Raw genomic sequence first — 23912 nt, 5'->3', positions numbered from 1 at the left:
AATGGAACAAGAGATAGACTGTCCTCCTGACATTGCAGGTATACACCAGCCTGAGTGCCGATTCACCACCCATGCAATCTCTGAGACAGGGTGGTTCACAGCTGATTGGAGGATCAGCCTCCAGAACTGTTGACCCAGAGATGTCCAACATCCTTGCCAGAGGATCAGCTTTAAACAACTACTCAAAGTAGCCGGCTCAATAAATCACAACTGCAGTGTCATCCGCAAGGATTGTTACATTACCTGCCCTGACTGCAAGTCTCTGAGGGACAGAGTCAGATGTGCATAATGCTTCGATTCCTTTGTAAGCAGGATATGGGTCACTAGATGATGTGTCACCTGCTCACAGATTTGTCTAACCAACGCCTCCTTATCTGTCCTCAGAGCCCTCACAGGCCAAGTCCTCAGTTCCCAGTACAGACTGGAGTTGTCACCTAGTCGTGTGCTGCATATATTCTCAATAATATTCAGGGTACTCTGCGAGATGAAACACCTCCTTCTGGGAACACTGGCAACACCAACACACCCCTTGGCAACTTTCAGGGTCTTATCAAAGAAGGTGTCCCACACCACATTAGTGCTGGCAGTCGCACCAAAGTCTGCAAGCTCCTCACACAAACAGCGCGCAAACTCATGAGAAACAACTTGATCTTGGAGTCTGGCCAAGTCCAGCCTCAATCTCCTAATAGGTGGTAACCTGGATCTAAGATGAATCTTCAGAGTAGCATGAACAAGTCTGTGATCAGAATTCACTAATTGGGCACTTCTGTAGACCCTGCAGTTCTGCAGAAGCCTCCAGCATCTGCCCATGAGGATGTGATCAATCTCCTTTGCTGCACCACCAGTATTAGAGTACCAAGTCCAATAATGTGGCTAGGAGCGTTGGAACCAAGAACCAGCAACATGCAGCCTCTGACCTTGCATGAAGTCAAGGAACATGGAGCCACTCTCACCCGTATCACCAGAGTCATGGGGTCCAACACAATCCTTATAGCCAAGGTGTGCCTTAGTCTAAGTCTCATAATATGCTTGTTGAAAGGAGTGACATCAGACACCGTCGGGTGGAGCCGATCCACTACAACAACAGCTACTCCCTGAGTATGGCAGCCATCAGAGTGATCAGACCAAAAGTAGGTCTACCCACCTACAGAGATCTTGCCTTTCCCCGGTCTGCATACCTCAGAGAGTGCTGCTACTGAAATGCAGAGTTTACAAAGCTATCCCAAAGGCAGAGGGAAAATGGTTATCTTGCCGTATGACCTTTCACACACATAGCCAGATGCACCGTCTCAAACTGGAACCCAAGTGCTGCCATGCAGTAGGCGACACCTCAGCACTACACCAGCTCCAATTCCCAGCAGGCCTGACCCTATTAGCTCTACCGAAGGCTTTCCCCCATCCCGTTCAAAATGCGTGCAGCCTTCCTGTGGGCAGCTACAGCAGAGCTACGCCCACGGAGAAAAGTCAAGTTTGCTTGTAGACTGAGCTGTCGTGAAGTGTTTTACAGTGGCTGGAGTGCCAATCTTGGTAACAACCCACAAAAATTTTCCCTGTAAGCTAGAGGACTGCTTGCCAGGCTGGATACAGTTTAACATCATACTCAAGACGATAATAATGATAACTGTGATAATTATGGCCACTATAATCGTGATATAAAATTCTTTCCTTTTCATCTCTGAAACAAATAAATACATATAATCATTTGTTGAACATATCACAATTGATCTGAACTGCTGATACTCACTTCCTGACATGAGGTATATCCCATTAGGGTCCACGGCCAAGCTGGTCACAGCATCCAGGTGTGCTACCATTGCATGAATAAGTTTTCCTGTAACAGAAAAATGAGATTACAAAAACAGTTACTAACCAAGTAAACAGAATACAAGAAAAAACAGGGAATTATAATTTCAACGGCAGACTTCAATGTGATCATAATTGTCAGATGACACGATATGCAAATTTATTTTTCCATTAGCGTAACAGAAAACATCCTATATTTCACCAAATCAGGAATCAAATCCTATCATAGGGCTCTCTCTTAACGTATGAATCCCATACCAGCCTGGGAGGCAGGGAGCTGTCAGCTTGCTGTATCATGTCACTCTGTGGGAATGTGACTTTACAAACATGTAGCATACAAGCAATGCTATATTTGCAGTTTCACCCATAGCTCTGCATGTTGTCAATCAACAGCTAATGTTACTATAACAATAAAAGAAAAGAACTCTGCTGGTACACTGCTGAAACAGCAGAGCAGGTAACACTCATAGGCCCCTGGTCTAGGGCCCACATGTGTGTGCTGAGGCATAATATAGCAATGATGTTATGCATACCTGTCTTATTGTCAAAAAACTTGATGTGTCGATCCTCATGCGCTGTGATGGTTACAGGCAGGGTTGGGTGACTCACAACCTTATTGATGTGGTTGGCTGCTGGGAGAACTGAGATACATCATGATATAAATAGCATCCTCCACAGTAATGCATAATCTGTTTTTATTATTTCAATATAAGAATATAACAATTTTAAAATCAAAAGTAGGGATTATTTAATTTTCAACTAATGGCAGTATTAGCATATGCAAAACCCAGAGTGGACAGTCATTTCAGCTATTAAAATAAAACTTATTATGCTATTGACATTCTTATCTAGGATACTACAGTAAGAGTCGCATTACTATACATTACAAGGCAACTTGAAATGTTTCACTACACATCAGTAGATTTCCTACCAATATTATCAACAGTACACTCCAACAATTTCAATGCTGCACATGAACTATGACTATTAGTGGTGTGGATTTCCCAATACATTTCATTTACATTTTATTTCATTAGAATTTGACCCACAACACGTTGCACTGTTAACACAATGTTCTACTTGTTGAGGCACAGGACCTAGATTTTGCATTTATCCCATTATATCAAATATAAAACACACAAAACTCTCAGCTCAAATAATATGATTAATGGTTATTATCAACACATGATATGGACAAGGGCCACGGACATAAGCTTTACCACTGTCTATAACAGGATACAGGCTTTGTTAATAATGAGAGTGAAGTAGGCTTTATTTGTTTTCAGAAATTTGACTATTGAGTTTGGAAGAGAGGTACACTTACTGCTCTCCCCTTGGGCCTTAAACAGCACAACAGACTGGGAGGTCTCAAGATCGTAGATGACAGTGTTGCCTGTGCTGAAGGAGGCCATCATGTGGGCTGGATCACAGCCATTGAAATCCACCGCAGTAGGAATGCCATGCTCTGAAAAGGTTGTAGAGATTCAGACTTCAACCTTTTTCATTGTAAAAAAAGAATTAAAAATATATTACAAATCATTTCAACAGACAAAAATATTCTGGAGATTATTAATATATCAGGGTAAAATAAATTTACCATGCAAAATATTGATGGTGTGATTAAGAAAGCTTTGTTTCAAATTAATTCAAATAAACTGTACAGTATTAGTACATTATTCCAATTACTTGAATTTATTTAATAAATAGTCCCTAGGGGATTTTGTATTTTTCCTTGAGCCACAGATCTATATATACATTACTAAAGGCTGCATAACATCCACAGAAATGGCCATGAAGTATTCCAACCCCTGCTTTGACAGAAAAATGTTAACGTGTTTCTTTTCCAAATTGTCCATTGTACAGTTTCATGTAGACTGTGTTCATCTATGCTCTTTATAATTATCACCCTAACAACTTACAATGCTTCAACTTTTTGGTAAATGAAATGTGTTCGCTGTGCTCATCTTCCCTGCAGAGGAGTCTAGCACAAACACACATATGAACGCGCACAGCAAAGGCATCACAGAATATGTTATAGTCCGAATGCAAGCGGTCTGTTGATTGGACCATTTCTTGTAAAAAAAAAAATAAATAAATAAAAAATCTGGGGAGATACTGTGGGGTATGTCTGATTTCTAGTAAACGTTATGTAGGCTAATCAGTGGCTCCCAGCCACTACTTACTCCTCAACAGATACTCGATGACTAAACAAGACTGTAAGCCCATTCTGCTGAAGATAAAGGGAAAAAAAGGTAGACTGAACCTCAGGTCACCTGGAACTCCAAGTATAAATTAGACAGAGAGAAAATTAACCAAGAACCCGCAGCTACTGGCCCACCCCACCTTCGATGACCCACCATGGAAAACCTAGGTCTGAAAATGAAGACGTTATCACCATGTAAATCAATGGGTACAGTACCAGGGAAAAGTTTAGACACTCCAAGCCACCTACAAAGGAGAGTGATAACGTGTAGTAGGGTTGCACCAATGCCATTTTTTTTTCTGACTGAGTATTTACACTTGTGTACTTGCTGATACAGAGTACTGATACAAGTACTTAAGGCAGTATTTATACCATTGAAAAATAATGAGCTAACCTGACATGACCAGACCAATACTCAAATGCGAATTTGTCTGGACCCCATCAGTTTATTTACAATTAAGTTACGAGTAGATACGTTAAACTTTTACACCTGTTATACCAAGCTAAGAATTACCATCACAGCGCAATGAACTGGAATAATAATTTTTTTTTTTTTAGATTTGCTTAGTATTTAGATTGTAGCAAGCTAATGAGTATCAAATAAAATTCATAACAAGTGGCCCTTTAAAACCAAGTAGAGAAAAAACTTCAAGTTTTTGAGATACGAGAGTTCTCACTCTCAATGGAAATTATAATGCAGAGAACATTCATTAATGTGTAACTATGGCAAGAAAAGATATTTAGTCAGTGACTTTATTTTCTATGGCAGCAATACATTACACAGAAAACTGAATATGAGGCTCTACTGGGCCATGCTACACAATCGCCACTCATTTATTTTTCTATGAGACTTTCTCATTCATCAAAAAGTTAGGATCTGTTTGTGAGAGAAGACAGGGTGCAAGAGTGGTGACAGGGGCATCATAGTGCACCCTGAGGTGAGGTCATTTTTCCACAGTGCAGGACCTGGCATTTGTGGAGGTATCTTGTGATTAGTGCATAATTTTAATACTTCCCGAAAATTCAGCATACATCATGCAGGACATTAACATGTTTAAATGACCATATTAGTGAAGAGGAGTAACAATAAAAATGGAAAGATAAATTTCACTGTATATATTGTAACTATAACAGCAATAATTCACAAATAAAAAAAATAAACTATGTACATCACACCTTTGACCTCGACATACGCGTCGGAAAAGCTATGCTCCTGCTCTGAGGTATATCTCTCTCTATTCAGCAATATAGTGAGTAAGAGTCTGTTTTTTTACTGCTCGTGGGCTGTCTTTAAACATTTTCTCTTGCTTCTCCAGAATTTGCAGTTTGTTATAGTTTGTTGTTGTGGTCTTTCTCGATTAGCATTAGCAAACTCTGTGTACTCTGCATTATGATGTGCCTTTAGATGTTTGATCAAATTTAATTGTGTTAAATGACATGCTGCCCCTTCTTCCTCTTGACACTTCAGCAGAACAGAGCTTACAGTTTGCTTGACTTCTGTCATCCCTGATCTTAAAATATGCCCAAACTGCCAACATCCTCCGCATATACTCGCCAATGTTCCAATGTCGACATTCTTTGGATTTATCTTTCCCAAATGTTTCCATCTGACAAATATTTCGCCAAAATTAAGTGGTATTGGTTCCTGGTATCAGAGAATTTATACAAGTACAAGTAAATGAGTGCAGTATCGGCGTGAGGCCTCCTAATGAAACTGGCATAGATGAGACAGTAGGGACTGCCAATCCCTGGAGCAAGAGGGGTTAAGGGCCTTAGTTAGAGGCCCAGTGATGGGATCACTGTGCAGACCATGGAATTTGAACTGGAAACCTTCTGTGTCCCAACCCACAAAGCTGCCTCCCCACAACAAATGATTTTATTTAATACTTTTTTGATCAGTGCATAATTCCATATATGTTATTTTATAGTTCTGATGTCTTTATTCTAAAATGTAAAGACTAGCACAAATAAACCTTTCTATGGGTACAGCGCAGGTGCATTGCGCAGACTGAATGTCCGGTGAGACGCAAGAAAACCCCAGTCAGGAGGCACCCCACAGTACTGGAGATATCTCGGCACCCTCGAGACCCACAACCCACAGGAGTACCCTCACTGATGTCACAGTACAGACCGAACCCCTAAAGGAGAGGATTAATTGGCCGAAAATGTCCAACACAAAGGAGTGGGAGGACTTCGATGAGGACTTGGATAGAGTCCTCGAAGTTACGCCAGCGGGAACAACAGAGCGGAAGGTGAATTCTCTCACTGAGATCACGTACAACTTAGGGAAAGAGAGATTTGGAGCAATCAAGAGAAAGGTCAACACCAAGGCAACATAACATAGCAGCCGAGAAAGGGAGATCCATAACCTTCGGGAGTGCCTCACCAGACTAAGAAGGGCAGAAAGGACAAGGAAACTGAGCAAGAAAAAGGAGGGCCCAGTTAATTAAGGACCCCTATAACTTCACCAGGACCATACTGGGAGAAACAAAATCTGGGAGTCTGAGTTGCCCTAAAGAGAATGTGGAGGCTTTCCTCAAGGAGATGCATAGTGATCATGATAACAGTTCACCCCTGGGTGAAAATCCAGAAATTGGCAGAGTTGAACCACCCACCATGATGCTTGACGCCAACAAACCAACTTGGAAGGAAGTACAGGAAGTGATCAAAAAAGCACAAGATGCTTCATGCCCAAAACTCCTCCGGCGGTTATGGAAGCTGTTACGTAGAATCTGGGAAAAAAGGCGCTGTACCAACACACTAGCAGAGGGCAGAAGGATGCTTCATCCCTAAAGAGGAAGTCTCAACGAGCATTAGCCAGTTTCGAGCACTCTCTCTACTCACCGTTGAATGTAAAACCATCTTCTCAGTTCTGGCAAAGTTCACCACATACATGATCCGAAATGGATATCTAAACAACTCTATCCAAAAGGGAGGGATCTCAGGTTTCTCAGGATGCTTGGAGCATACAGGTGTCCTGAGCCAGATGAACCATGAAGTCAGGTTAAAGAAAGGCAACCTGACCGTAGTCTGGCTAGACCTGATGAATGCCTTTAAATGCATTCCCCACGATCTAATTAGAACGGCCTTGAAGCACTATCACATCCCAGACCACATGAAGGGGATGATCAGCACATACTTGGGAGGGATCAAGCTTCGTTTCCAGACCAGAGACCACATCACACAGTGGCAGCACCTCAAAAAAGAGGTGTACATTCTCGCCCATCTTGTTTATCATAGGTATGAACCTTATCATTATAGCAGCAGAGAAGGTAACTAGAGGTTCAACTATGGACTCTGGCACCAGACAACTGGCGATAAGGGGCTTCATGGATGATCTTACAATCACAACATCATCTTCCCATGTGCATGCAAGATGGTTTCTAACCAAACTTGATGAGGTGGTAACCTGGGCTAGGATGACATTCAAGCCAAGAAAGTCAAGGAGTATGATTATCAGGAAAGGCAACATCACAGACAGGTTTAATCTGCTTATACAAGGTGAGGTCATTCCATTCATCAAGGATAATCCCATCAAGTGTTTGGGGAAGTGGTATGATGAGTCACCAAAGGACAGAAATTGCGTTCACAGCACTGAGAAGCAAGAGGAAGGATGGCTGAACTCCTTCTTGCTGAGGGCCGTCTACGACACCCTACCAACCCCTGTGAACTTGCACAGATTGGGCATGAGAGACGACCCAATGTGCAAGCTCTACGAGAAAAACTGTACTATGGCACACATCCTGTCAGGATGCAAGATTGCTCTGTCCCAAGGCAGAAACAGATGGCGTCATGATAAAGTGTTAGCCGTGCTGGCTGACTTTTTATAGAAGGCAAGAACCCGGAAACGCCAACCCACGGGCAGGCCACCACCTGCTATTACATTTGTCAAGGAGGGAGCAAAGCTGGCAAGGCCCACTAACACCAGGGCAAGTCTCCTGTAGTCAGCCCAAGTGTGGGAGCTAAGGGTAGACCTGAAGAGAAGGCTCCAGTTCCCGGATGTCATCCACACAACCTTACGGTCAGACGCAGTTCTGTTCTCCACTGAAGGAAAAAGATTATCCTACTGCAGCTCACTGTGCCATGGGAAGGGGGGTGTGAAGAGGCATTCGAGAGGAAATCCAAGCGCTATAGAGATCTGGTGCAGGACTGCAGGGACAAAGGATGGCAGACATGGTTGTATCTGACTGAGGTAGGGTGCAGAGGCTTCCCAGCCCAATCAGCCTGGAAGTTGCTGACAATGGTGGAACTGACAGGAAGTGAGAGGAAGAAGGCGGTACGAAGACTGGGGGAGGCAGCAGAGAGAGCCTCCTGTTGGATATGGAGTAGGAGGGAGGAGGCAAGCTGGCAGCCAGGAGGGAGTGAGTAGTGGCTGGCCACCACTGCTGACCGGACAGCAGGAGGGTGTTATGGTTGACGGTCGTAACCATCTGACGACACAACCTCCTGGCTAAAGGCTGCAGTCATTATGTAATGACGAAGAAGTAAAGCATCACAAGATGTACGTAGACATTATAATGACAAAATAAAGAAAAATAGGGAGAACCACATAATGACCCTCTGCTGGATGAATGGATGGAATGAGAAAGTGAATAACAAATATTTGTGCTTACAAAATATATGAGAACAGCAACATCAGTCATTAGCAATAAACAAGAATAAAGGACCCTTCAGGGAAACCTCACCCCTGTCTACATTGTAGGTACAGCTGCACGGTGACTTCTCCGCTGGACTCCAAAGCCGCACAGTGCCATCGGCAGAGCAGGACAGCAGTCGATTTTTTATGCCACTGTAGGCCAGTCCCCACACTGCATCTGTGTGCCCCCGTAGGGTCCCGGCCAGAACACTGGGGTCTGCAAAGAGACATGGGAGTACAGAGATACAGGCTCTAAACCAACAAATTTTCTCAATGGCCTCCCCTTGCCTTAAATCGCCAGGTAGTGTGTGAATAGCAAAGCCTGTCTTAAACTCAAAGGGGAATACCTATCCACATCCTAGTTTCACCTGTAGGTCCCACAGCTATGTCAGCTCAACAAATTCTCCTAAGGTTAACTTACTTACCATAGGTGTCATAGGGATCCACATTTGAGCTTGGAATATTCCACCACTGTATAGTTGAATCCAGACCCCCACTGAAGCACTGCTCCCCACTAGATGTTATGGTCAAAGAGAGAACGGGGCCGCTGGAAAGAAGGGGATGGGCACATAGACAGTCATGTTGCTTTATTTGAATTTATATAATACAATGATATAGTGTATAGGTATAATAATTAAAAGTCAATTAGCATAACATCACTGAAACCAAGAATATAACTTACACATGAGCTCTGAAAGTATAAATGGGCTCCACATCATAAGAGGCACTTCTACAAATAGAAAACAAACTGATTATTCAAAAAGAAATAAAAAAATCATTAGAAAGACAGCCTGCCAAGAAAAATCATGTCTTGCAGATTTCCTGGAGGACAGGAGTACCTAATTCACATAAAACGAGTACTGAAAAGCAGACAGATCAAGTATCATATGAAGCAAAACAAGATGTAACCAAAGAGCACATGGGGGTTACTTGCTTTTTGGCAGGAACAGTCTTCTGCAGGTTCCATAACTTAAGGGTGTGGTCCTCAGATACAGTCACTAGTACCGGCTCCACTGGGTGAAAGGCCAGGGCACGTACACCATCAAAGTGACTCCGTAACGTGTACTTAGGGTTCCATGTTTTCCTAAATGCATCCTTATTGGCTGGCAACTAAAGCAAAGAAATCATGGAAAATTCAACAAATTCTGTACATGAGGTGTCTGACAGAAGCCATGTTGTTTATTTAGGCCACTTGGGGAGAGGACTGCAGTGATGATCGGGAAGGGAGGCCAGCTAGGCCACTTACATCATAGCTGTATTCCGCCTCATCATTGGAGACCGTTAAGTCTGCCAAGTCTCCGAGGCCTAACACTATTTCCTGTACATCTTCAGAGCCCATAATGAAGGACTTTCCCCCACTCGTAGGAAATGGCAGTGGTTCAGCTGAAAAGACGTAAGGTCCAGAGGAGAATGATAGTGAATAACATTCCATCCCAAAGGGGAGATATCAGAGATAAAGTTACACCATGTTAGAAGCATGTCAGTCTCCACAAACAAAACAGCTGTCCTGCCATGATTCAGGTGACTTATTTAGACAATAAGCTGGGCATTATGTCGGGATAAGCTTAAATATGGAATTAAAATATAAATCTACAAGCATGGAAAGTCTAAGAGGTAGGAACAAAATATAATTCAAGACAAAACAAGCAATATTAGGCTTTGTACTGTTACATAGCAACAGGCATGATGTATTAAGTGATATTTTCTCAAAATACTTGGAATGGCTTGGGATATGTTATACATATTCTTGAAAATTACTGAATGTAAAAAGAGAAAACTCTCTACTGTCAGGATTTTGTCAGTTAATTTGCACGAAATGTGGTAAATCTGGTTTACAACAACAAAGCTAATCCTTTGGAAGTTCTCTAATATGCTGCCCCCACTTTTTCCTAAGCCCTCAAATTTCAATAATAGTACAGTTTAAAATGGACCTGCATAAATATTCTGCTTGTTGTTTATTCTCACTATCATTGCACTATGCCACGTCTTACCCCACTCCGTTCCATCTCCTGAACTCCTCGCCTCACCAGCACCCTCTCCATCCTCTGCATTCACCAGAAAGTCAAACTCCTTCAGCGCCTCCTCTGTGTCAGCATCGTCTGGCAGGTCTGAGGCTAGACCCTCGTTTCCAATCTGTGCACAGAAAAGTTTAAATGATACCAAAGCTGTATACCACACTCCGAGTTATAGCACTTATTTAAGACACATGTTTAACATCAGTTACAAACCCAGTTAAAGGTACTTGGTTAAAATTTCTGCCAAAAGGGTTCATTTTAAGGGGGATATGCAGTACAAAAACAATATTAAAGCAAAAACACAATGAGAGCTGCCACTAGCTTTGCTATATACAAACAAACAAAAAATGGGAAGGAGGGACTTGCTTCAATAATCAAGATCTCGCACTCTCTAGCATAATATGAAAAATTTATGGCAGAACCTAAGACTGTACTGACACTGATACATAATAAACAGAAACTAAACAGCAACTTGACTGAAATCCATTCAATGATCCATAATTCAAGCAAGGAACAGCAGAAAAACCGTTAGATAATCAATTTATGTATGTCTGTATGCATTTATTAGTTACATTACAATCACTGCTGTATGAATACAATTTCTTTGCAGCCAGTGTTTAAAAAGTAAATAAATAAAAATTATATTTAAGAAAATTCACCGAACCATTACTGAATACCAGATACTAGCCCAATTTCAGCAGTAAACAAGGTATTAACCCTCTGGGGTCTAGGGGTAGGGAACACACTTTCACTGACTGGGGCATGGTCACACATTTCATTCAACATCAAACTTAATTCATGGCAAATAAATTATTTCTTATATATTTGATTTGGCATTAAACTCATCTTAATCTTAGTGTACTTTGTAAATGTGTCAGATTTATGTGAAGTTTGTAATTTGACATCAAAGTATAGACATTGCAAAATGCAATTTGGAACACTTGCAGAAACATTATAAAAGTACATAGTAAGCAATGGTGGCAGTTTGGTGATCAGATATCTGGGATCAAAACAAAGTCTTGGCTACATGAAGATGAATAAATGGTGTAATTGCAACATTCAGTTTGATAAATAAGAAAAACCTACCTCTTATGTGTATGCACGAGCAATTGACACTTGGTCACATCCCCCTCCCTTTTATGGCGCTGATGGGGATGTATCTAGATCAAATTACCGTGCAAATACGATTTGAATACGCGGAAATGCGGCTATTTAGGATGCGAATAGTGATCTTCAGGTGAGGGCGGCACTACATGCCCCCGATGCAGGTAAAACAAATAAAGGTGACATGGTTTACTTTTTTGCTGATTTAAACTAATTTTAAAAACTTACATACTTCCGACAATGGGCATTTTGAAAACACTTAGCATTTTTTTATGTTTCTACAATAAGATTTCAGTGAGTTATGAACTGAAATACACGAGAATGATACGTGGTATCGCCGATGATGCCGTCGACTCCAGAGGGTTAAGAAACAGCTTTTACTTTCAGTTGCTCTGTAACTTTGAGTTCATTTAAATTTTCCAGAAGATGAGTAATCACTACTGCAGTACTACCTATCAATTGGAAAGGAGCAATGTATCATACATACCTGCCTGAATAAATTAATCTCAATCAACAGAAAGAATTGAGAATCACAAACACTCTGTAAAGAATCCATACAAAGGATGATCTTCTTTTAGGCTTCAATATGCTGACCTACATATGCATTTATCCATGAAATACCTAACACCACCTTAGCTGTACATACTTTCAAAAAACATAAAAAAAATGTTTATGTATAATTATTCTATACAATCAATGTGATAACCATTTAGAGCGCTAAAGACTGACGTATGTATTTTGATAAAATGACAACATCAAAAAGAAAGTTTCACCTTTATTTTATGCTTGTTTATTCTGTGCTTTACTGTTCGGTCTGAGATATCATCCACCATATCTCCTTCTTCATCCTCATCCTCATCACTGTCATCAGCATTTTCTAAGAAGTTAAATGTTTCTAAAACATCACCCGGATTCCTGGAAAAGAAGGATCCTCATTTAAAAAAAAAAAAAAAAAAAAAAAAAAAAAGATACACAAGCCAACTGGGTACATATCTCATTATTTGTCAAACGAAGAGAACTGAAGTGCCAAGTCAATTACCTTTCTTTTCCAAAACAAAGTAACCACAGTTTCATTCCTAATAAATCATCATAGGAACTCAAAGAATCCACGGTTGAACTGACTGGGGTATAAAAACTAAAATAAAAATAAATGATGTTCTTACCTCTTCATGACTTGGCCCTTTTGCTTGGCTGGAGAGTCCCCACCGTTGAGAATCTGTTCCAGATTTTTTGTCTCAACTGAGCCATTTTGTTCAGATCCAGACAGACCCAATAATGACCGGACTCGCTGAGACCGCACATCTAATATGGTGTCCGTATAGCCAACTTCTTGAAGATACCTAACACAATGCAGAACATCATGCCACAGTTTGGAAAATATAGCTGGGTAATATGGCAAAATATTTTATCATAGTTTTTTTTCATATCAGTTTACACAGATAATTATCACGACAGAATTCAAGTCGATGTTTGTTAACTTGAAGGCTCAATTTTTGCTTAAATTCACTTAGGATTCACTGGTTTAGAACATGAAAAAGATGGCAAATTGGATGAACTGCAAAGTGAAATCTAATTTTAAATATTAGATTAATTTTTATTTAATAATTAGAGTAATTTTTTTGTCATAGGGCATAACACTACAAAAACAGACAGTACAGTTTCTTCCTGGGTTTTCTCTCCGATTTCCTTTCTGCTAGCTCCAGGGAAAGGGTTTGACATTTTTGGCAGTTTCTCCACCCACCCCGTAATTAAAAATAAAATGATGTGTCCCATTCTGAACCAATATTGAACCCTAATTGCTGGTGTTTGTGAGCGTAAGCACACTGCATCCTGTATACTCTACTGGATGGCAATGTTTCAATGTGGTTCACAGTATTTTCAAGTTTTATTTGGCACAAGTTTTCAGCAGAGCTTACAGTACACAGCACCAATCTCACCACCAAAGTCGTTTTACTTTGTTTACTCACAGTATCTCCTTTTTTAGATGATGCTGTGGCTGCTGAGTTGCTGCTTTCTTCACTGATACATTAGGTTTCCTGTGAGGGAGTGCTAATCTCTTCCATGACTAATGTGTAGTGCTAAAACTGTAGCATGTGGTGTGTTTGGCCAACTCAACCAGCGTTTATGTAGAATTGATGGACTCTTTAAAGACTACCATACCACTAATCAGTTTATATGATGTGATAGGCCAATGTATGCCATTAAGCAATGCTACTTATTGACAATATACCAAAGATTCTAATTCTCCTATTTAAATTTTATGTGATGGTAAGTCTGTATATCACTTATATCACCCAGATTAAATAAATACACAGCATTTTCATGGGGAGGGCTCTGGGTAGATTTCTGGTATAAATAAAAACTGTGATAAAGCTGAAGATATATATATTTTTTGTCTTTGTACAGGTAAAATTGAATAACTGTTTAAGTCTATAAATAAAAGCTGTGTAGGCAATCACAGCAAACAGTTGTTTTGTAGTATTTTGTATATTAAGAAATTTTTTTAAGCTTTCTTTTAAAAAACGTCATTAACCCACACTTGCTCCTACCAACACATCGCTCCCATAGTTCAGAGCTTTCACTGGCTCCCTATAGAAGAACGTATCCACTTTAGAATACTTTTCCTGATATCCAAAGCAATCAACAATCAAGCCCAACCATACCTTTCTGAACTGCTTCCCTACCAGCCTCTACCAGTTTTAGATCCTCCTCTTCTGGCTCTCCTCATCCCCCCAATCCGAACTCCATGGTTATGGTGACCGCGCATTTTCCCGTTTAGCTCCCTGACTATGGAACTCCCTCTCCAGTGACATTCGTTTATCGGTCTCTGTCTCAGATTTCAAGCACAAGTTAGAAACCTTTTTGCTTGCTCAAGCCTATGATGTTCTTTATCCATAGTGCTTTATTGTTTTGTTATCCATTTACTTTATTCTATGTAAGCATCTTTGAGATTCTGAAAAGCACTATATAAATAACATGTAAATAAATAAATGATAATAATAATAATAATAATAATAATAATAATAACTACCCACTAAGCAAACAGGACAAGTGATGAAGACTAGTAACACTACTCCTGACTACAAGAAATTCTGACCTGAAATCATTGCTGACCTTAAAAGGTTATACATTTAAAACCATAAACCTTAAAACACTTAAAAGCTATACATTTTTCATTTCAATGTTAATTTTACAATTAAAATATTATAGTGACTTTTTTCATAAAAACAAAACCTTATATGGGGTTTTATGGCAAACCAGAATTCCTGTGGTTCATTATGTACTGATGGGAAAATTATTCATGGTATAGCAGCAGACTATACTCACTGTCTGAGCAGTTGTCGGCCTTGTTTCCATGTTAACTGACCATACTGGGGAACGGCTGGGACCTCAGAGTCTTTGGTTTCTTCTGAATACAATGGGGGGAAAAAAAACAAGAGGGTATCAGATATTGTATAATTGCAGAAGAATGTTTTGACTATGCTGATTTCACTTGCTCTCCACTGGGTGTTGCAATGCCTCTTTGACAAGCATCTCTAACCCATCTTGGCCTACACTCAGTTGTGGCCAAGGCTGTTTGAGCCTATGCACTTTCTGCCCTTCCAGGCAGCACCACTAAAACCCAGTTATGTATAGAATGCCAAAGAGACATTAAGCTGGATTGTTTTCTTTGCTTGATCATCTCTGCCATCAAAATCAGAGCATGACAGTGAGAAGTATGAGGGGAAATGGAATTTCTTTAAGGGGATAAAGCATGACCAGTTGAATGGTTGTTGCATCACTGGTGTGCCAGTTTACACAACACCATCCGTCCATCTTGTATACTGACTTGCCTTATGGAGGGCCATGAGGGTTCAGAGCCTATTTTGGAAGCTAAGGGCACAAAGCAGGAAAGAACCGAGGATGAGGTGCCAACTCATCGCAGGGCACGCGCACCCACACACACACACACACACACACACACACAAATGGACAATTTAACCATATTTTTGGACTGGGGGGGGGAACCAGATAACATGCAAACTCCACACACATGGAGCTATGGCCCCAGAGGTGAAAGGCAACAGTGCTCACCACTACACCACTGCCCACCACATTTCCAAGAAACTGGAAAGTAGTTGCTACAGTATCATTTTCAGACTCATTTTGGTTTTCTGCTAAGCAAAACTTTCAAATGTTTTGTGAATTTTGCTTATAGAACATAAATCAAACACAAAAATAAAAATATCAAATAGGTTTATACAATAATCTGCAAAGGAATCCACACCTGGCGTTTCCTAATATTTCAGATACAGTGCTATGTATACGGTATAAAAGTGCCAAGTAATACCACAAGTCTTTTCTGCCAAACGATGCACTTATAAATTAACAATTATAATTATAAATTATATTTTAACCAATGTTGTCTAGCTACAATACCTTTTCATTATCATTCACTCAAAACAATAAATTCAAAAAGAATTAAATTCAGTCATTTAAGTGAGATCATGTTTGCTTTTAGTGTAAATTAATACCCATGTGATAATTTTGAAAAATCTTGTACTGTAAGTCTTGGCTGATCTTTCTACATTTTTTCCTCCTAGTATTTGTTTTACCTAACTAAAAACGAAAAATAACCACCAAATCTGTGGCGCAGTTCCACAGTGGGTGAGCTTCCGAGAACTGAAGAGGATTCAGCCCTGGCCTTGTGTCAATAAAAGCCAGCAGGATCTATTTATCATTTATTAAATGCAGTGTCAAGCCATGTCACAGGAAAAAACATTACTTATAAATTTCCCTCAGTAAAATTATTGCACTAAAGAATTTAAAAGGAAAACGAAGTTCACTGAATTTTGAAGTTTGACCATTCCCTTCTACTTGGGATAATTCTTAAGAGTAATCTTGTATTTGCCCATATAATAATATGAATAATACTCACCATTTTCTCACTTATCACCTGAGAAAGAGATTGCTAAATTCTTATTTTGTCACCAGCCATGAAAAAATTTACTTGGTCTACGATGCTTAATGGAAAAATATGCAGAATGAACACTGGACTTTTTTTTACATTGCAAAATATTGCAGTTCAATTTAACTCCAGCTTGCCATTCAAATGGAAAACGTTTATTTTATTTTATTTTATTGAAAGTTTTACATTCAAACCCCTCCACTTCTAATATTACTAAAAAAGGCTGCATATTTTCCTGCACATCATTCTGTAGTTACTGTCTGGCTCTCAGAATAACAGCAAGGAGAGTACCCTTCACCCAAAAACACTGGGTAAAACAATACCAATTAATAGACAAATGTATGCTAAAAATGGTTGGTTTTTCTTTTCATAAACTCAAGTTACAAGCTATTTCCAACTACGCAAATTCAATTTCACAGTACAATAGGTCAAGTATTTTGACTAGGCTACCCCTATGACTGCTGAAACAAAAGGTGCATTAACTCTCCCTGAAAGGTGCATTAACACTCTCCTCTAACTCCTTGTTGTGTCGGATGAGAGCAAGTTGCTCCTCAAGTTCATGAGCTTTGACCATGAGTGAGACCACTGATCTAATTAACGTATAGTTAAAACAATAAAGTGCTGAGAACGATAAAACACTAAACTAGCACTTGCGTTAAAACTGAACTTTTTAAATTATCCAACAGCGTCAGAGATGATAAACTTTGAAATTAAACTTTTAAAATAACCAAATTAACAATTACCTACCCAAGACTACCTTCCTGCTGAACCACATTTAACTAAAATAAAGCAAAGTTGCTCTAGGGAGGCCGAAAACCCACATAAAACCCTCTCAAGGCAGGCTAATGTCGGAGGGAAAAAAAGTGGAAAATGTCCTTCTGACCCCGACTGGCGACTGAGTACCAGGACCAATTGTCCTTTTACGAGTTAATGTTACCGGTAAGGTAAACGGATAGAAACACTGCTTGCATAACACCCGCAGCTATCGATAACACTCATGCTGTCTATTAACAAGGACAGACAAATACTCATGCAGACCGAGAAAAAAATTAAAATGAAAAATGAAACCTCCCAGCCACGTAACACACTGGCACACAAAAACTCAAATACACTTCCAAATAATTCCAGTCAACCACTTCAACAGGCGCACAACACAAGTGCACACAGCGTTCACACCACTCCCTCACAGTACAGCAATCCCAACAGCCTCTACAGCAATCCCACAAGCCACCTCAAACATGCTCCTACCTGATTCAAAGCTGGGCATCTTCACTTCACCTTGGTTTAGTTCTGTTCCATATTTTAATTTATGATATTTAGCTCTAGAATAAACAAAAGATCATTTTTTACCATGCATCAAATTATTAGTCTTGAATTTAATGCAACCAAGGCCTAGGAACTGAAATAAAAATACAATTAATCAGGGACTTACTAAAACTTATGACTCACCTTTCTTGTTTTAATGCATATTCTAACATTTTGATTCTTCTAACTAGATCATTCTTTAAATTTTCTTGACCTTTTCTTTCTCCTTGAAGAAATGCTATTCGAGCCTGCAAGACAAAACAAAAAAGATTTTATCAGTTTCAACATATCACAAAATAAGTTCATATGAACACTTGTCTAGTGTTTCACATTCTGGTCTTAAATTGTTTTCACCAAAAGGAATATTTGAAGTCTGATTATTTCTATTAGTTTTTGGACTGATTTGCTGGCATGGGAATCTGAGCAACACTCACAGAGCAGGTATATAAGCATGTTGTAATTGTCATCAACATGTAAATGACCACTTAGCAACAAATTAATGATGCTACTCAATGAGTACTGCATAAAAATCACTATCTGCCAATTTATAGTGTGAACTTCTACGTCACCTGTGAGATTTAAACACAGAGGTGGATAATTTGAATGCTAGCTAACTATCAGTCACATTACTATCCAGTCTTCATTTTTACCATTTAAATGAAAAAAAAAAACAAAATGTACAAGGCAATTATTTGTTTGATTACACTGCATAACAATGTTGTCACTAACAGAATTAGGTAATAGCCAATTAATGAATGTCACCAGCAAAATTGGTGATGTACTGATAAGGAAAAATTTTGGCCAATATAGATTAGAATTATTTTGAAAACCAATACCAATAGTTTGGGGGGAGTTTAAGTTATCGTGAGAATCACAATACAGTAAAACCCATTAGAGTGGACTCACTTATAATGGAATATCGTCTATAATGGACGAGGTCCGCTATAAGAATTATAGCGTTTAAGAAATCCGTTTAAGAACATGCAGAAAAAGCATCGGATATAGCAGAATTTTGCTTACCACAGACAAACAATTTGGTCCCCAGGGCCTCTTTTAACTGTAGTTTTGTTTGGCTATAACGGACATGCAGGCTCCGCTTACAAGGCACACGCGTGCTGGGTGATATCCAGCACAGATATGTAGTCCGGATTATTAATAGTCACGCATCCAGTCAGGTAAAGTTGGATTACTATATGTACAATATAATAATCTATACCACAAGTGTGTCTGCTGGGGTGTGGCATGACTAAATGGTGTCCTGTAGTTGTGGGTATACAGCAACTCTGGATATAACAGACTTCAGATATAACGGACTGTTTTGCCAGGTCCCTTGAAGTCAGTTATAATTGGATTGTACTGTAAATTAATAAATTATATCACAAGCATCTCCCATGGGTCCCATGAGTCTTATGAGAATTGCCTAGTCACCACCTCAACCAAACGTGCCAAAATTGCCTACTTGTCGATGTTTGAGAATTGGGAGTAGTGTGACCAAAATGATGCTTCATGAACCATTTCCTGTATTTTTTGACCCCACTAGATGGTGCTCTTGGTTTACTTTGGGGCATGCTTTGAGCCCTTTTTTGAAGAGAGTACCATATAGTGGGATTAGAGAATGTAGCAAATTGTTCATGAAGCACTGTTTTGGCATATTATTAGTCAGCAATAGTGAGTAACAGCCACAAGACAGCAACACAACCAATATTATTTGTTTGTATTTGTGTGCCCAGTTGCGGGCCAAAGTGATAAATGCTCAGTTCATGTGAACTTTTTTTTTTTTTTTTTTAATCAAAAGTATTTTTGCTATAATGATTCAGTTTCTTTTATATTTATAATAATTTAAATACCTTAATTATTAACTCTGCTATTATGCTGCAAGTTGTGTTTTTGAAAGGACAGAATTGCTGGTTAAGTGGTGTTACAATATTGAAATTCAGTTTTTTTTTTTTTTTTTATTACAGCCTATATCATGATATGACATTTTGGAAATATCAACATCCCTAATAATAGGCCTGGGCAATTTGGTTATTTAGTTTTTTTTTTATCCTGTAAATGCTTAAAAAAAATTCTCTTAATACTTTCCCAGAGGGAGCGTTCATGTACTGTCCCCTTAAAAACATACTACCGCAAGTGTTGTCACCTGACTCTCCAGTCGGCAACATGGATGTAACAAGGAGGAGAACTCAAACACCGAGCTGACTGAGCAACCTGAGCAGCTTGAACCAAAGAAAAATTCTGAGGTGGTATATGTATTCGTTGTTTGGACACACTGTGCCTTTAGTGAAGACGACACCGAACAAAAAGAAGCCAAATGTAAACACTACGAAAAAACAGTTTCAGCTACCAAAGGTAATACCACCAATGGGTTTCAACACTTAGCAATATCTGAAGCAGTAGAAACCGCTAGTGATCGTGGTTATTGTGATCAACAGCTTATCTGAATCAAAAACCATGGGGAAAAAAATCCTGTAGAAATACTGTATATAGTAATCAAGTAGTCCACTTGCAATGTTCAATTTGGGTATTTTTATACATAATTAAACTTTTTTTTTTTTTTTAACTTTTTCTTTGCCTTGTGGTAACCTGCATGCTTTTGGCTAGCTACATGAGGCTAATGAAGCATACACAGAAAAAAATAACGGAAAAAAAGAAAATAATTCTTTCAATTATGAATATAGACTCATCAAAGTTTATGATAAACTGCAGATGCCGTAGTGAAACTATAATAAACTATATTATATGTACAGTACAGTGTTTTCTATTGTAGCGTATGTGAATTATACACAGTTCAGCAGTTTGTGAAGCACTGTAATTTGAAAAGCATTTGAAACGGCTATAATGTGTTTTCAAGGAGTCAATGACATTCAGTAAATAGCAATGCCGTCCATTTTATTACCTTATATTCATGTAATAAATATACAGATGTTCATTAGATGGTAATTTCTCTGAGACAAAGAAAAAAAATGGCTACAGTGATCAGTTTCACCCAGACAGACGTGACCATTTATTTTCTACTTTTTTAGGGAACTTGCCTTTTACATTGAAACTAAAATGTAACCTTTTTCGTAAGATATTTTAATTTCAAGAGACTGATTTCAGTTCTTCAAAATATTCAATGAATAATAACAATAAATGGTTCATCTCTGGGTTTCCTTTCATTATTTTAAAATCATAAAGATATACAGTCTTTTATTAGAAAAAATATCCCAGCTTTAATAGTTGAACATATTTAGAGTACAAACCCTGTGAATGAAATGAGGGCAAAAAACCAACAAAAACACAAAATAATCGAGGTGAAATGTTCAACTAATCGTGATATTGATTTAAGGTCATATTGCTCAGCCCTACCTAATACGAACTCTGACATACAACAAATTACAGTATAGTGAAATCCCACATGAACATCTTTCATAATTAATTGCATTAATTGCTTTCAATTACCATTACTCATTTCATATGCTACTTACGAACAAATAGAGATGTACCAATGTGATATTCGGATTGGTATTGGCACAGATCCAGACCTATCTGACGGATCTGGTATTGTCCATATGTGACTGATCCATGACCGATACTTTAGTTCAGTAGTCTGTAAAAGGATAGCTCCTATTTCTTGTTAAATCTATTTGTACAATCAATCGCATGACAGCTCTTTCCCATTTAGATTTTTTGCAGCATTCAAGCTGGAAGCTTGAGTTTTTCTGCCTCTCAGTGGATGTGAGCACGTTGACTTCCACCTTCTGAGACGTCAATACGCATACTTACGCAATAGGGGGAGGAGTAACAACATAGTAAGAAGGTGATGATCCGGAAAAAATTTTATGCTTTTAACAATACCTAGCAACAAAGCAATTCGCAATCTTTATAAAAACAAAGTTTTGAGAGGTGGAAGAAGCCTTGAGTGGAAAATCCCACTAAACAAAGCATACGCGATTGTGTGACACAAAAAGCAATGGATGAATTGGGTGTTGCTAACTTCAGCTGTTTTGCACACTCGCTACAGCTTGTGATGCACAAGTGTAAATGAGGCATTTGCCAGTCGGAGAACAATTGTGGGGAATTTCAAGCATTCGCCACTTGCATATACTCTCCTGGAAGACATTCAAACTGAACTGCAAATGCCTCAAGCTTAAAACAAGGTATACAAAAAAGGTGAAATTGTACATTATGTATGTTCCTAGTAGCCATTTTTTTATTTGTATTTACAAACTTAAAAATATATGAAGTACATTATGTTTATTAAAATATTAAGTAAATATAAAGTAAAAACAGCTCTTGTATCAGAATCTGTATTGTCATCAGCAGTGTATCGGAATATGATCAGAAGTGAAAAAACATGAATTGGCCCATCTATATAAATAAAACAAATCTGCCATGGCATTACTGTAGTGTTCATAAAGTAACTGCTACCAACATTTGGCATACAGATAAACTCAAGAATACTGTGTTTACTCTCAGATACTATTTTTTGTCATATATATTTTTATATGAATTATTTATTTTTATATTTCTTTTATATAATACAAACATTTCAACATTTGAACAAATACTGAAAATGGTCACCCAAACTCTCACACATACTCACAACCACAGTAAACTTGCATAAATTACACTTAAGTATAAACAAGTAAAATTTTCAGAATGACAACAGAAATATCCATCAAGCAAGAGAAAAAAAATGTTTAAAAAATAAATAAAATATTCCACATCTCTATAGATGAGCCCTGTTTCTAGTTTCTATAACGCTCATATATGATTCCAAGAGACTTATAAATTCTTTCTGTTTGCCTTTGGCAATATATGTTAGTCTTTCCAGGCCAATATAATCTGCAAGTTCCTTTATCCAGAGTCTCAAGGAAGGGGCATCCATACTCTTCCAGCATAGTGCAATAGCTCTTCTGGCTTGAAGTAGTCCAAAGTCTAAAAGTTTAGTCTGTTTCTCTGTTTGTGTAAATCCCACTGGGTAAATTCTAAGCACACAGAATTTCTCAGACACTATTTAAAGTATTCTGTTAAAGTTGTGTTAGTAATCGCAGAAACCAGAGAAGTATTATCTTTTTATTTGTGCTATCTGAACTGAATTTTCTTTTGCGATCAAACGCATTACTGACAGAGCAGTAGGGTGTCACTTAAAAATAAAAGTATGAAATGCACATCTCTCACCACCTAGATCTATTCTGTTGGTAATAAAATGGACCCAGAAAAAATATCACGTAAAAATATTAACATCTACAGGTAGCCCAAGGCCTCTGAATGTAAGATGCATTGTAAGCTTAATTACACCTCATGATGACCACGCTTACCTATCTCGCTAATCTCAGTAACCACACCAATCTCTTATTTATATATCTGACAGTGCTATTAGCTATTCTATGAAAGCAGAAACAAAACTGTCAGCCATCTTGTTTTCTGCTGGTGTTTGCTATTTTTCACCAGTTATTCAGTTTGCAGTGTAGTGTTGAGCACAGTAACGTCAGAGATAATCAATCTGCTGTTTATTCAACTTTAATCAAAAGAAGGTAATATATGCATTGCAATGAATTAAATGCATTGATTTCATATGTTTATACTGCATTATTGCAACAAGTAAGTAGCATGTTTTACTACAGGGCTATGTGTTAAGACACGAAAAACCAAGTTAAGCTGGAGAATGGAGAGAGGAACTTCATGTGTCCTAGTTTTCATCAGTCTTAACTGTAATTTCTAAACTTAAAATGTTAGATTTTAAATCTTTCGAATTTTTACGTTACATTAATTTTCACTTTTCATGACCTACTGACCTGTAATCTGCATGCATTGATCCAGGAATACAAAAAGACACTCGCTAAGGATGAATATGACCTGCAGTTTCTCTTACAGGTTGTGTCTGATCATCGTCAGCTACATCCTACTATAAGG

The 23912-nt window shown here is 38.6% G+C and overlaps 1 protein-coding gene across 1 annotated transcript in view; it reads right to left on the bottom strand.

Annotated features, from left to right (window-relative positions):
* Positions 1-23912, bottom strand: part of strn3 (striatin, calmodulin binding protein 3) — a 51244-nt gene that overhangs the window by 3580 nt on the left and 23752 nt on the right. Inside the window, exons 2-15 of the mRNA XM_048974934.1 lie at positions 18159-18262; positions 17958-18031; positions 15089-15170; positions 12925-13101; positions 12535-12676; positions 10634-10775; positions 9889-10025; positions 9577-9752; positions 9325-9372; positions 9068-9189; positions 8692-8859; positions 3128-3268; positions 2337-2444; positions 1745-1831 (exon numbers count right to left, since the gene is read on the bottom strand). Of these exons, the coding sequence (XP_048830891.1) occupies positions 1745-1831; positions 2337-2444; positions 3128-3268; positions 8692-8859; positions 9068-9189; positions 9325-9372; positions 9577-9752; positions 9889-10025; positions 10634-10775; positions 12535-12676; positions 12925-13101; positions 15089-15170; positions 17958-18031; positions 18159-18262 (1708 nt within the window). The remainder of the gene's footprint in view (positions 1-1744; positions 1832-2336; positions 2445-3127; positions 3269-8691; positions 8860-9067; positions 9190-9324; positions 9373-9576; positions 9753-9888; positions 10026-10633; positions 10776-12534; positions 12677-12924; positions 13102-15088; positions 15171-17957; positions 18032-18158; positions 18263-23912) is intronic.

This window comes from Brienomyrus brachyistius, chromosome 14, assembly GCF_023856365.1.
Source record: "Brienomyrus brachyistius isolate T26 chromosome 14, BBRACH_0.4, whole genome shotgun sequence".
NCBI classification, from domain to species: domain Eukaryota; kingdom Metazoa; phylum Chordata; class Actinopteri; order Osteoglossiformes; family Mormyridae; genus Brienomyrus; species Brienomyrus brachyistius.
This window is presented reverse-complemented; position numbering and strand designations above follow the sequence as displayed.